The 15,191-nt window shown below is 38.2% G+C and overlaps 1 protein-coding gene and 1 long non-coding RNA gene across 2 annotated transcripts; one reads left to right on the top strand and one right to left on the bottom strand.

The window, feature by feature from the left end:
* Positions 1–402: 402 nt before the first annotated feature.
* On the top strand, positions 403–4,034 carry LOC148088652 (uncharacterized). The gene is made up of 14 exons (XM_087811430.1): positions 403–496; positions 704–807; positions 889–1,008; positions 1,149–1,206; positions 1,286–1,366; positions 1,861–1,921; positions 2,000–2,050; positions 2,113–2,157; positions 2,242–2,306; positions 2,390–2,495; positions 2,579–2,617; positions 2,783–3,127; positions 3,228–3,325; positions 3,409–4,034. The coding sequence occupies exons 7-13, from the start codon at positions 2,042–2,044 to the stop codon at positions 3,309–3,311; spliced, it is 693 nt and encodes a 230-aa protein (XP_087667556.1). The 5' UTR covers positions 403–496; positions 704–807; positions 889–1,008; positions 1,149–1,206; positions 1,286–1,366; positions 1,861–1,921; positions 2,000–2,041; the 3' UTR covers positions 3,312–3,325; positions 3,409–4,034.
* Positions 4,035–10,429: 6,395 nt separating this feature from the next.
* On the bottom strand, positions 10,430–13,468 carry LOC148088651 (uncharacterized). The gene is made up of 3 exons (XR_015712674.1): positions 13,330–13,468; positions 13,147–13,266; positions 10,430–10,546 (listed from the first exon to the last, which is right to left on the bottom strand). It is a non-coding gene; the product is annotated as an uncharacterized LOC148088651 (long non-coding RNA).
* Positions 13,469–15,191: the final 1,723 nt, after the last annotated feature.

The raw sequence follows: 15,191 nt of genomic DNA, 5'->3' as shown, positions 1-15,191 counted from the left end.
GCCAAGGTTAATGTAATGATCATCTGAAAACTTCATGTAGCAAAGAATGTCAAGTATCCAATAACATTTGGTTTTGTATGTTTTTTTTAGATCTACCAAAACATCAAGACAGCCCAAGAGAGCCAAAAGTAGGCATATGAGGCTCGGAAAGGAAGAAACGTGAAGTCTTTCCAATTCGACGTCGGCGATGAGGTCCTTAAGGCGAACAAGCGGAAGGAAGGCCGCAAAGGAGGGCGTTTGGAGTGCAACTGGTCTGGACCCTATGTCATTGCCTCCATTTCAGGGAAAGGTGTGGCAATGCTGGCGAACACTGCAGGATCTCTCCTGAAACAGAGTTTTAACATTTCCCAGCTCAAACCCTTCATCAGACCAGAATTAAGAGGTAGAAGTAATTTCTTTATTACAAGAGTAGTTACAGTCTGAATTATATTTACATATTGACCTGATGTCTTTTTGTCCGCAGCATCCATTAACAACAGAGAGAACAGCATACAAGGTACATTTATAAAAGTTTACCTTTAATAGAATGGAATTTCATGCATACTGAAGCATTTAGCTAATATGTAGCAAGTAATAAGAAAAGCAAGTTAACAATGGTTACAATAAGATTAACTAATACATTTTTATGTATTGGTTAGGTGAGATGATGTATGTAAAGAATATGGAATAACAAATATTTGCTTTATTTTGATTTGTTCAAAAGTATCCACATCGGAGCATTCACCATCACCAGGTTCAATGCATGGCCATGATTACTGGTCAGGTGTTGGATATTTAAGAGAGATGCAACCTGACCAAGTCCTGCTGGTATGTATAAAAATGTTACAATTGCAATATATCTATATTGTGATGTATGTGTGATTTTTTTTCCTAAACTATTATTTCTAGCTTGACTACGTGCTGGACGAGCTCAGACCACCCGCGGAGATCATTGTAAAGGACCAATCCGTGTGCCTTACCAGAGAGGACTTTTGGAACTTGGGCCTTCCTAAATGTTTGGAAGCCAATGTAAGTGAACTTTAAAATTGTATTGCATTCTTGACAAATGCATCACTTGTTTCTTCTTTACCCTGTGACAGATTGGAAATGCATGCTTTAAGCTTGTTGAGGAAGCTGCTCGACGTCATGAATGTGTGTTTAATCAACAGGGGAAACATATCCATGTTATGGATTTGTATGTGGTGCCAACAATGAAGATAGGAAAAAGTACATTTCCTATAAGTTATCCACAGTCCTGTTTTTACCTGTGACATGATATATCTAATTCTGTTGTTTACAATTATAGGATGATCTGTCTTTAAAAGATATGATTGTCATTCCTGCCTGGAGCCGACAGACAGGGAGAGCAGATCACTATTTGCTCGCAGTGAGTCAATTTAAAAATATATTAATTAATCTTATTGTAATCCTGCTATACTTATTACTTGCTAAATACTACCTAAATGCTTCAGAATGCATGAAATTCCATTTATTTCTCACAATGATTTCAGGTCCTGAACCCAGCAAAGAAAGAGATTTTCTTTCTTGACTCCATTAAACCTGATGGGTTTGGTGACAGTTCCTACCAGAGCATTATTAGGTTTCGTAAATTTACTAAAGCCCTGTTCAGTGGCTTGCTTTGCATGTCAATTTTAAAGAATTAAAATAATTCATAACTTTATAAATATAAAGTCATACATAGGATAAATACTGCCCTGTCCTTAATAGATGCCTCGTTTGAAAGGCGTTTGCCTCGTTTGAAAGGCTTTTGCCTCGTTTGAAAGGCTTTTGCCTCGTTTGAAAGGCTTACATAAGTTGTTTGTTATATTTTTTGCATTCTATTGACTATTTTATAACCTTTATTTCTTGTAATAATTACAGTAACCTTGCTCAACACATTGCTCCTGGCCAGTGGACAACAAAGTTTCGACGAGACCTGGAGGTGCATTTCTTCTGTCACTAGTATTTTATTTTATAACCCCTAACAACAGCACTCAACTTTTAATGTATTGTCTCACAGGGCTTTCCTCAACAAACGTCTGGGAATTCCTGTGGAATTTTCATGTTGATGGTAAACTAGTATCACTATTTTATTTTTTGGATTATCAGAAACTTGACCTATTATCTTCACAGTACGCACTCCATCTAACCACCGGATCTCCATTCTGGTTTAATGAGGTCAGCATCTTATGTATAAAATATGATATTAAAATGATTAGTACTGAACATGTAATGGGTATAACAAAAATGTTATATTAATAGGAGGACATACCACGTATCAGAAAGTGGTGGTGTATAACTCTGATGCAAAGATTTGAGACTGAAGGGTCAGACTGAATACCTTTTTTTCCTAAGATTTCAATAAATGAACCCTATTTACACTATCTCTGCTCTCTATCAAAATTTAAAGCCATGGACGGAGATTTGACTACTGGACCAATGAAGCCAGAGTTCTGCTTCAAGGGACACTGAAACCAATATACAGGGTCCCTAAGTCCCAAAAGAAGATGCACATGGTAAGCAAGATAATGGAAAAGTGACTTGCATTCAACTTTTGTTTTTCTGCACATTGATTCACTGAAACTGTTATCGTTTAAAGGTTCGGACTGAAAAGGCTGACAGGTGTCTCATACTGGAGGTAATTGTAATTCATATTATGTTGCTCTGAAAAACAGGAATTGCAAAGAAAAAAACATAGTTGATGCTTCATGTCAAAAACATATGTATTTGTTTCATGTAATTTTTTTTAAATTATTTTCAATAACATTCAATCTCTGGATTGCATCTAACCATTATTTTGCAGTTGCCAAAGGAGATCCTCTCAGAAATCCTCCTTGAGGTTATCCTACTGGTGGGAGATGGTGCATACCTTACATTGAGCCTGGTGTGCACCACTTTCAGAGACACCGTTTCTGCAGATTTCTTCAGAATACGGGCACATTTTCAGTGGCTTGATAGTAAGTACAACATGCATGTATTCACAAATCCTATCCAACTCCTTTTTCTTACGACTTTTCTTTTTTACATATTTCCTGAGGCATTAATACCTGGAGCACAAACTCTGCATCCTTTAGAAAAGAGTTCTACAGGATGTACACAATCGACTCCTGCAGAGGGTGTGGCCTGGAATTCAAAAACAGTTTACCAGGTAAACGTGTTCAATTATATGGCTTATATTCACTCACACATGTACATTAAGGTCATTCTTTGAACATAAAAATGGATAACCTTTATATTCATTTCCATAGGTTACACTGGGACCGGAAAAAGGGGAGATCTGCAGGCCTTTTACTCAGAAGGTTCCGCATACTGCAGTCATTTTTGCAGTCTAATGCCATAGGCAAAAGTAAGTTGTTTTTAGATTTTCATAGTGTAGAGTAGTTGCACTCCCTACCATATATCTCTGCTTTCACTGTTATTTTCCTATAGGCACACATCCAGTCTCCATTGTCCATTCTGGTAAGGTGGCTTTTTTCCAATTGTTCCCGAGTTGGAGGATTCAGGTGAGTATTGTGTCTGAACATTGGCTTCCTGTAGAATTTAGAATATAATTTAAAATTCTTCTCTTAACCTTTAAGAGCTCTGTTTATCCTTCCTTTTCTGCATTACATTCATCACCTGTGCAGTTTAAACACCTTTTTATTTCTCTCCCGGAGCCCCAGGACCTCCAGAGCTGCTGCTGATCCAGGATCTCCAAGACGTCATCAGATCCAGAGTTCTCTCCAGCACCTCCATGGACCCTCCTACACTCTCCTCTTTTTTTTCTCACTATATCCTCCCTCACTCTTCTCTTTATCCATCTGTCTACCCCTCCATCCTTCCTCCCAGCCGGTCAAAGCGGCAGGCCGTCAACAATGAGTCTGGTTCCGCTCGAGGTTTCTGCCTTCTAAAAGGAAGTTTTTCCTCGCCATAGTCCACTGCACAGTGTTTCGCTTCTTGCTCTTTGTTGAATTGCTGGGATCTATTTTTCCTTAATTAACTATAGTCTTACTTCAACTGTGAAGTGTCTTGAGATAATGTTGTAATGATAAGACACTTTAAATAAAATTGAATTGAATTGAAAGCTTGTATTTTCTTTGACTTGAAGAGGCGAATAAACGACACGTTACACACTCTTTGTGTTGGAGCGACGGAAGTGTCGTGTTTTGATCGTTTTATGAACCATTGGTGGTCAGACAGTTTATTACTGTTTGTTGAGTGTTGTGACCTGGAGGCCACATGCTCATGAATATACTGAAAGGCCGTAATTATTAAATGTTGTTGTCATTTTATCATTGTTTCTGTCATTTATTTGTGTTGCAGTGTAAATAAACAGACTTAACTGTAGAATTGTACGTATTATGCAACTGGAATAATCAGCCTAAACATGTTTCCCCATTGTTCTACAAGCCCGTTTACAATTGAGAACAAAAAGCAATATAGGAGGGTATATTCCAACAGTATTATGAAGAGAACAAATCTCAATAGTGTGAAAATTAGAAAATGTTTATTGCCAGTAGTGTTAAAAAAACACGATTTTTTTTTGTAGTGCATACATTATACAAAAATGACAATTAAAAAAAATGACTCGTTCAATAAAGTGGGCATATGTACATTTAATAATTGATTTAATTGATTTAAAAAAAATCGAAACCTAAATAATTACTGAGGTGTTTATGATCCGAACTACAGACAAGTTATTGAAAGGGGAATATTCTAACTTTTTTTTTTTTTGAAAAGCGAATTATTTCGGAACTCGAATGATTTGTATTTCATTATACAGTTGTGCTTTATTATTAGTAAAACAGCTTCAGCCAATCAGCGGCTTCGTCACATGTAGCGCGGACCCTTCCGTTGGTCTCAAAGTCACGTGTCGTCAGACCAGGAAATGAAAGAACGGAAAGTGATTATGTTGACGAAGATCGTCTTTTTGTCAATATAAATGTTTTATGTGTGGTTAAAAGTATCATGTAAACGTTCTGTTGACGTTTCTTTAACCCATAAAAAATATTTTAAAGAGACGTTCGCATATGACGCGTGTGACGTCATCACGTAGGAAGTGGGGGGACCGATATTGTAGGGGGGACCGAAATTGTACCTACATCGGCACCATGAGTGACAGGTGTGGGAGAATTAGTCTCTCTCACCATGTTTTACATGTTGGACAAGCCTGTACGGGCACTGTTAAATAAAAGTCACCCGTCTGTGGCAGTGTGGAAAAGACACCCTTGTTCTCTTTGTTTGACGCTCACTGGAGCTCGCTACAATACTTTAAATTAAATTGAATTGAACATACATGTATGTAAACACAATAATACAAAAGTAAAACCTAAAATAAAGCAACAAAGAACACTTAAGATGAGCAATTAAAAATTAGAAGGTGTGGTTTGATGGTTAATGCCTGAGACAACATGTTGAAAATTTTAAATCAGGCTATGTTGAATAACTACAGTTGGACAATGAATGAAGAGCATGTGGTTACATAACTATCATTTGCCAAAAATGAACACATTTGTTAAAGTGTCTCTTGATGCTATCCCAGCAGCATATGTGTGTCACTGGTGGAATTGTCACATTGTCATTTTTTGGATAAACCAAAAGTGTGTCTCAGTGTTTTTCTTTTACTACTAAAATAACTGTTTCAATGGCAAAAATTACTATTTTTTTTGTATTTTTTAAATTAATATACTCAAGTAAGTTAAATAATACTGCTCAATCCACATGTTTTATTTGAATACTGCAAAATAAAATGCTTTTACAAAATAAAAGAAGTCAACACATGACACGTAGATCTATTAGAAGGTATAATATGTTGCTTCAATGGGTTTTAACCTACCAGTGACATATTTATTTTGTGTTAAGGTTCAATACTAAAAACCAATCCCACCCAAGTAAATATAAAACTGCAATTACAATTATTGCTCAATTTGAGAGAATTGAAATTTCTACTTTGTACCTCTGATGGATATAAACCAAGAACATTACATTAAAGTTCAGTAATTAATCGATTAGAATGAGACAAAAACACATTTAATCCAATTTTCCAATCAACATTTTCTACGTCTATTTATTTTTGTAGAAAGAATTGAGCGTCTAATGTTCTTCAGCAGAGGGCGCTCTCGTGCCAATTATAAATTACAATCTAGCTTTACGAAAGCTTTTCTTCACTTGCATATTCGTTCCTTACACAAAATAACCCTAGGTCCATGAAATAGACCAACCAATTTACTTATGGTCTCAATCCATACAATCATTCATTTTTAAAGATACATTTTAGGATTCACAAATTCACATGTCAACCCACCCTTGGTTCCCCCAGCAATTCCCTTTTCTTTCCAAACACTATGTGCCTCTCTTTTTGTTTTTCTGCATTAAACAATAATAAATACACACAATAATTACTGGGTGGAATTCATACTTCATGTGCTTTAGACTTGTAGGCAAATAAAAAAATACATTACTAAAAGCTCTTCAGTTATGATTTAAAAATATATATATGCTTAGCTTCATCAGGCGTCTATTCAAGGGAAACTAGTTTGTTTTTGTTTTTTTATGACCAAGTTGAAAGAGTTGATACTCTTTATAAAATGCAGTGTGATATCTCAGTAGCTCTCCCTGCTGTGTGTTCCTTCATTACTGAAATACCTGCAGAACACAGCAGAGGCCTTTCCCCATCTGTTTTTACTTTGTACTAACGTTTCTCCTTACCAAAGTTAGATGGTTGGGTTAAATGTTTTTTTACGTCCTACCACGTCACAAAGCACTATTATGAGCTGTGGCTGATATCCATGTATAATTTGGAAATATAATTAGCATAGGGCTTACTGGAGAGGATTAGAAGTTTAGAGGGAAAAAAAAATCACAAATTCCTACAAAACCAAGAGAAGCCTTTGATGTTGCACTTTAACAGTGTAAGCTATATTCCGTTGGTTTTAGCAAATTTCCAGTATCAACAGTTTGTTTGACTTGTTTTCATGTAGTTCATCATACCCTGTGAACCCATACACATTAAAACAGATGGAAGGAGTCAGAAAGGAGAAGAACAGAAAATTAAAATATAAACCAGGTTGTATTTTCTATCGTTCATACCTTAAGCAGACGGAAAAATCAGCAGTTGAGTATGGTGCCATGGAAACACGCAAAACTTTGAGTACGCTGTGTAGTTCCCTTGGGAGCAATTTTTGCGTTTTAAGAAAACATAGCGGAAGCATCTGGATATGCAGAGAGAGAGAGAGAGAGAGAGAGAGAGAGAGCGAGAGAGAGACTAGGTCACCTACAAAGAGCGCAAGATTTCTGGCTTTCACAGACCTGTGCTTCCTCTTTAAAAGGCTCCTCTGTCCTCCACTTGTAACGTGTATTAATGACACCTGTTGGCCTCGTTATTGGTCACACTCCAAACTCCACTATGGCCAAGACCAAAGAGCTGTCAAAGCACACCATAAAAAAAAATTGTAGACCTGCACCATAATGGGAAGACTGAATCTGCAATAGGTAATCAGCTTTGTGTGAATAAATAAACAATAATTAGAAAATCTCTCATCCCATGGGCATTTGGATGGTCCAGAAGAGGGTTGGGAGAATGCCATAAGATCAAATGAAACCAAAAAAAAACAAAAAAACATCTTGGTAAAAACTCAACTCATCGTGTTTTGGAGGAGAAAGAATGCTGAGTTGCATCCAAAGAACCCCATACCCACTTTAAGCATGGGGGTGGAAACATCATGTTTGGGTGTATTTTTCTGCAAAGGGACCAGGACGACATATCCGTGCAAATGAAAGAATAATTAGGGCCATCTATCGTGAGAATTTGATTGGAAACCTCATTCAATCAGCAAGGGCATTGAAGATGAAACGTGGTTTGGTATTTCAGCATGACAATGATAATATAATAATATATAATCCAAGTCTTGTTTGCGCAAGTCGCCTTGTCATCCATTTGTTTGTATGTTGTCTCTTGACAATAAGCACAAAGAAAACAGAAGTCCTCTACCTACCTGTGCCAGGAAAACCCTACATGGAGCCTACCATCACAGTCAACAACAGAAAACTCAACTGGTGAGCAGATTCAACTTCTTTGGCAGCTCCCTTACCCAGATTGTCAACATTGAGGATGAAGTCAACACCATGGACTGTCTACGCCGTGTCATTAGACTCAATCACTTCCATAAAATAGATATTTCTTGGAGCATGCCATGCCACTAGAAGCGCTTTTGAAGAAATTTGGTGGTGTGGTTGATTAAAAAACAGCCCTGTCCAGCATCCGAATTTCAGCATAACCTGTGTGATATTAAGCCGCCAGTAAAGTTTTTCAAGTATACATTTTTAGTCAGCATGTTTATTGAAAACTCAGAACATTTCTACATTGCTCCCAGGTAACTGAATAACATCTTGAAGAACATAAACACTCACCCATAGTTGAAAAGCCCACACCACCATAGTTTGCTTTGTTCTGAAGTGTACTGTAAAAGACTCTTTCCCTAACAAGTTGATAATATACATATTTTTCAAATTAAATATGAGTCAATAATTTCTCATCATTTGGATAACAATGGTTTCAGCATAAGTGAGTGTGTCAGGGATTTTCTCCTGGACAATCAGAATGAGAACAGAGACACGTGTTAGAATAACAACAAATTCAGAATCTAGATGTACTTGCAGCAAGGAGTGGAGGCGCTTTTTACAGCTCGTCCCAAACGACTGAAGGTCTCCGCTCCTGTACTTGCCTTTTTATGTGATAGCTCAGATCATTACAAACTTAGATAAAAACATTTCTCTTGTTTCTGGACTCAGCCAGCTAGAACCGGTTTTCTGTATGAGTCAGTAAATGTGGTATAACAGCTTGTATGGGAAGATAAGCTTGTATATCTTGGTGCGGTCACTGTATCTTAAGCACAAACTGTAATTTCTCGAGAAAAAAAAATCAATGGGTAACTTTCCTTTAAGCTTATTGTGAGCTGCAGTAAGCTAATTATATGTTTATTGTGATAAGACTATAAAAGCAACATAAATTCTTTAACAAAGTGCAGAGAACTTGAGCCAATTTTGTGTACTTCAGAAGAAAGCCTACAATTACATTCGGTCAACATTCAGGATTAAAGAACACTTTAAGTAATATTTTTAGAGCATTTTTCTAGAGTAGGGTCACAAAGCGCTTAAACAATCAGAACAATACCGAATAAAATATATGCTTAAAAATTCAAGACACTACCGAGAAAAGCCTGCACGAACCGGCCAGCTTGGGTGGGCCAAAGCTTCCAGGCCCATTGGGGGCCAATCTGAGGCCCTGAGGGAGAAACAAAAAAGACTGTCTGCTACCACGCTCAGAACACCTGGCACATGCTGAGCTCTGAAAGAAAACAAGTGAAGATCTGCCCACGACGAGATCTTTGCCACACTTAGATTGGCTGGGGATCTGACTCCGCCCTGGCGACGCACATACTCATACCCCATGGCGGTGGAGCTGTCTGATAGGACTAGGACATTGGACTGTGACAGCTAGGGACCATGGTCCCCCTTGGGATCTAGCTTGATTCCACTATACCCCCTGCTATTTGAAATAGCAAATGGTAGTGAACTAAAGTTTGGAGCTTCTTGTGATTTTGTTGATCGATGTATATTGAGGTTTATGCACTTTTTACGACCACAATTGTAAGCGGAATGCTAAACGGGCTAGCAATGGTCAATACAAGCGATCTATATACATGTTTCTTTATTGTTGTTTTCTAAAACAATGCAAACAGTAGAGAAAGTTCGGAGCTTATTGTGGTGTAAATGAATGTGTATGCATTTTATAAGACCGCATTTATAAGCTAACAATGGTCAATATAAGCCCTCCATTTACCTGTTAGTTTTGTTATTCTAAAATAATGAAAACAGTAGTAAACTATGTTTAGAGCGTATTGTAGCTTTGTTTATCAAACGTTAATAGGTTTACCATCCCGCCTACATAAACCTCAAGTTATTTGAACATATTTTGAGTAGCTTTTACTCAAGCTATTCTTTTTGAATGCTCATTTCTAATAGTGTGTGAATTTTCCTCCTCAGACTGGTTCTTTCTCAGTGTACTGCAGAACCAACTTCAACTTGCCCATACTACGGTTATGGTTCAACGTGGAGACTGAGCTACAGCAGGATTTTCGCCAAGTGTTTGTTTTATTAAATGATATTTATTCAATGTTTATAATTTAACGTTTGTATTTGTATTTATTTAACCAATATGAATGTAAATATGTATTTAGGAATGACAACACTAGAACACTTAAAAACAAATCTTGTATTTGACCAAACAATCTGACACACTTAACATGCAGAACCAAAATAATGTGCAACAACCAAAAACAATAGTGCTTAAACAAAATAATGGTTAAATATATAGAAGAACAAACACTCAAAAAAAGAAAGTCCATCAACATTTTGTCTTTATTTTCTAAGACAGAATTTTTTGTTGCTCTTCATGCCTCCTTTGCTGCCTCCTCCAAGTACCGAAAGGGTGTTGCAGGGCTTGAAGCTGGGAGACCGGTGACATAATCCGGACGTGCTGGTACCTGGGCGAGTGGTGGGTGTCGGAGCTCCCGACATGCTGCATCATCTGGAGAACATGGCAACAATAACATTATAATCCAGACATTCAGATAATGTGGAAATTATCAATTGTGTTGCTTTTATGAGTGATGTGTGGTAAACTGTTGTCTTCACAAATACACATGATTTACATAAAATACTTGGCTTTAATGAAATACACAAACAATGGCATCTTCACTATTTCTCTTAAAAGTGTATTAGTATGAAATATCGTTGAAAACACTGCTTAATTATCGTCAAATTAAACATTGTTTTTATGTGCAAGAAATAATACTTTTCACATTAAATAGAAAAACAATAGCATCTTCACTGTTACTCTTAAAAGTGATTTAGCATGAAATATCGTTGAAAACAATGCTTAATTAGCGTCAAATTAAACATCGTTTTTTATATGCAAGAAATAATACTTTTCACATTAAATACACAAACAACTAACGTCTTCACTGTTAAAAGTTAACAACTTAAAAGTTAATTAGCAAGGAATATCGTCGAAATAATGCATAGTCAAGAGTTTACGAACAAACAATTGCTAACGGTAGCATCTTTACCGTGTGTTTATATTTTATCAACATGGAATATCAGTAAAAACAATGCTTTCACATAAAATTTATGAAGACACACTAGTTATAAAGCGAGAAAACTCACATTTGTGTACTGAATTCCTCGCCATTGTTCCCTCTCCGTCAGCACTCGGTTTCGAAGTGTGCCTCCGACCTCACTATAATAATAATCTCTATTTATATAGCGCCTTTCTAGACCAGGGTCACAAAGCGCTTTGACAGCCATTCACACATACTGATGGGAGTAGGCTGCACCACATGGCGCTGAATCTGCCATCAGGAGCAATCAGGGCAAAGTGTCTTGCTCAGGGACACAATGACACAAGCTTGTCTGGAGCTGGGATTGAACCTGCAACCTTTTGGACTGCAGGCAACCACTCTACCATCTGAGCTATGACTCCCCATACCTCTAGTAGGGAAACCTGGCACTACGTTGAACACTACCACTACGCGGAAAGTAGAATCGGAAATCCACTACACCTCGCAGGCACGCGCAAACGTAGTGTTAGGGCCTAGTGGTAGGTCTCAAACTGGTATTCGGACCTACAAGTACCTGGGAGTCGACCTGGATGACAGGCTGCACTGGACGTCACACACAGGGGCTTTGTTCAGGAAAGGGCAGAGTAGGCGGTACTTCCTAAAGAGACTGGCGTCCTTCAATTTCTGCAAGAGGCTGCTATAGATCTTCTACCAGTCTGTAGTAGCAAGTGTGGCGCCAGGGAGTAGCCAATAGGAAGTCGAGTGAAGTAAAACACTCGCTCCTCAAGGGCGAAACACCGGAACTTCCCATGTCCCCTGATTATAGAGACGTGAAAGTATGCGTCAGTCAGGTCAATTGATGTCATCCAGTCTCCTGGACATACACCTGTCGGCAGTCATTTGACTGGCAACATCCAAAACGGGCAGGCAGCTATGAACTTGGATTAGTTTCAATATGGGCCTCCATCCTCCGGTCTTTTTCCGACCAAGGAAGAACCTGGAGTTAAACCAACTCATCATCTCTGCTGCTGGAACAGGCTCTATCACTTCCTTCTGCAGCAGAGTAGAGACCTTCTTATCTCCTGCTCCACCAAACGTCCAAACTAGAGACCCGCCTGATTACCGTAATTTCTGACTATAAGCCGCTACTTTTTTTCCACACTTTGAACACTGCGGCAAATCCGGTGCAGCTTTTGTTTTTTATTCGTGGCACCAAAAGCATTTTGTTGACATTGAAGACTTTTTTTTTTTTTTTTTTTTGCATAAGTGCTTAGTCGGGGATAGTTTTGGTTGGCCAACGGTTATGCAAATGTGTGTGTCGGAGAGTGAATTAATAAACAACATCAAAAGAGAGTCTCAGCGACCCTTTTTATTTAACGTAAATAACTTCCACAGTTTATTTTTCATCAGTCACTTATGCCCTGATTGTGCGCATAAAGACACGAATTCACGTCAGGCAAGTGTTTCAGGCAGACAGACATCTCTGCACCTCCCAGTGTTGGGTGTATTTTCCTTTGGATTTATGGGACTTCAACATTGCCTTTTGCATTTCTGTTGGACATGAGCAATGGGACTTTGGGTATTTAGTCTTTAGGTTGATCGCCGGTGTTTAAGTTGTTTGTTTTCTGTTAATTTGTTCTCCGTCGTGGAGCGCCTTTTGTTGATTAATTAAAAATGATATAGTGAGTGAATACATTTTGGTTTCCTTCAGAATCTGCTTTGGTGGATGTTTTGTCATAGAGCTGTATATGGGGTCTGGCACCAGAGCGCCGCCCCTTGTGAATGCAAGTGTGACTTCCTCTCGATAGGTCATTTGAGTCTGTTACAGTAAGAAGATATGATATATACGTTTTTGAGTTAATTTTTTTTATTACAATGTGGAATATATGCGGTTCAAAGTATGGTGCAGTTTGTAGAACCGTAGCTTTGATTAACATCTGGTGGTTCCTCGTACCGTCCCTGTGACTGTCCCGTAACGGGTCGGTCTCTCAAACCAACAGACCATGTACCTGAGCTGGATTATAACCCCAACTCTCGTACACATAATCCAGGTCCATAAAAAACTCACCACAGATGTCGATGTTTCAGCCAAACGGCGTCCCGGATCCTCCTTGAGGAGAGCATATGCAATCGTCACCCTGAGGAGGGCAGCCTCTGTGGATCTCCTCTACCTCATCTGCAGTACCCTCTAAAGAAATTAGCCTGTTGAGTGCATTGCAGGAGGGCCATGTTGTCTGCAAGAGATACTTACCTGGATCGCTTTGCATAGCTCATCGCCGATCTCCATGCAATGAGGTCTGTTCGCGATCAAGGGACAACTCAGCTTAACTCGTCAGGCCTCAACAACCTTTCCACCATACTCAGTATGGTTGGTGGAAAGTGGAAGGTCGATCACTTATTATTTCACACGCCGACAGGAGCTTTTTGCTGAGATGAAAAGGAGGAAGTCTGGTGGGTATTCCCCAGCTCTTATAGGAAGTGGGTCGCACCCAGCTGGGTGGCTAGTTTATTGAGCTTTCTCAAAGACGAGGCAGGGCCTTGAGGATAAACCAATAGCAAGGCAGTTAGAGGGCGAGCACCAAGAAGTATTTGCCCACAGAATTCTGTCCGACCCTCTATGGACCGTTCTCTCTCCTTGCATCTGGCAGAAGTTTCCGCAGTATCCGCTGCAGAACAGAAAGATTCAGCAACGGCTTATTCCCTCTGGCCATCATATGAAATATGACTTTGATCAATGCATTATTTTAAACATAATTTATTTGTTCTATTTATACTATATTGCATCTTTAACTTATGCATATTTATATATATATATATTTTTTTATACAATCACCCAATGCTGTGTTTTTTAATGGTTACCAAGCAACAAAATTTCGGTGCCAGTTTCACTGCTGTGTTTTTCTGTACAATGACAATAAAAGAAAGTCTAAAGACTAAAAGTAGAACAATTCTTTATCTGAAGCAAATTCTTACTATAACCACACCCACTCTGTGATTGGTCAAGCATCAAGGTTTGTCATGCATCAATCCCAGAAGTCTCCACCTTGTCTATGAATACAGAAGCCCTGTAAAGGGTCATCGTATCCCACGCAAATATCTGTTTTGGCATTTATTTCTACTACTCAAAAATAGTTGATACTGTAATACCTCAAAAACTGAGGAAAGATGAGCTTGCTCATTTAAAACCGCTCAGTCAATAATTCCTTGACTATAATGCTGACTTACCTAAGTGCCACCCAAAGAAACCATCAACAAATGAAGCAATGGTAATACTTTTTCTATGTGTTTTTGCATTCTGCCGAACAATTAAAAATTTTTACCAAAGTGGTTCAGCGTTCATCATCTTTGTCCGTCAAAAGTGTTGAATATTCACTTCTGGATGTGGACATGGGTTACATATGGAAAACCTGTGTTTCCTTGTTATTATGACATTTCTATGCCTACCATTTTACAGTTAACAGACACAGGGTTTTGTTCAATCCATGGAAATAGCGCTACAATCAATCTCTAGACTCACATTTTGTTAATTGCAGGCTTTTTATTTCCTTGAGGTATTCTGTCTATACCTCCTTGTAAAAGTATGCATGAAAAAAAATTCACAATACTTGCTGAAAGCAAAATATGGATTTACTTTGTTTGTATTTTATAAATGTTATTATATTGTTAACCTTGATCTAGTGTAATGAGTATACCTTGCTTAATTGCTGTGAACAAACATATTTACTGGTAACAGAGGGGGGACTCCTTTTACATACATTCTAGTACCCTTTGAAAGGGTTAATTTCTATATATTTTTAAGGTTACATTTATTTGTCTCTCAGGGTACACAATGGAATGTACACAAATCTTCAATTACTAGATGGGTGCGGAATTGTCTATAAACAATTAGAAAAAACAAATCTTTGTCAAGAGTTTCTACCTTTTAGGTACACATTTGCAACTGAGTTTGCATGAAGCAGCTCTGATCAGTGTCAAAGGTGTTTCTGTACTGGACTTGGACTAGTGAAATAGTTCTCCTCTAGGATGGTCTCCAGTGGACATATTTTCATAGTGAGGAGAGGAAAAGTTGGATAAAGACAGGCCTTCTCCTGGGATTTGGGATGATGAAGCAGC

Source organism: Callionymus lyra, chromosome 1 (assembly GCF_982586985.1).
Source record: "Callionymus lyra chromosome 1, fCalLyr1.hap1.1, whole genome shotgun sequence".
Classification (NCBI taxonomy): domain Eukaryota; kingdom Metazoa; phylum Chordata; class Actinopteri; order Syngnathiformes; family Callionymidae; genus Callionymus; species Callionymus lyra.
This window is presented reverse-complemented; position numbering and strand designations above follow the sequence as displayed.

Excerpts from the sequence above, each read along its gene's own strand:
- LOC148088652 (XM_087811430.1), top strand. Across the intron at positions 2,496-2,578 it reads CCCAAAAGAAGATGCACATG|GTTCGGACTGAAAAGGCTGA; the intron begins GTAAGCAAGATA and ends TATCGTTTAAAG. Across the intron at positions 2,618-2,782 it reads ACAGGTGTCTCATACTGGAG|TTGCCAAAGGAGATCCTCTC; the intron begins GTAATTGTAATT and ends ATTATTTTGCAG.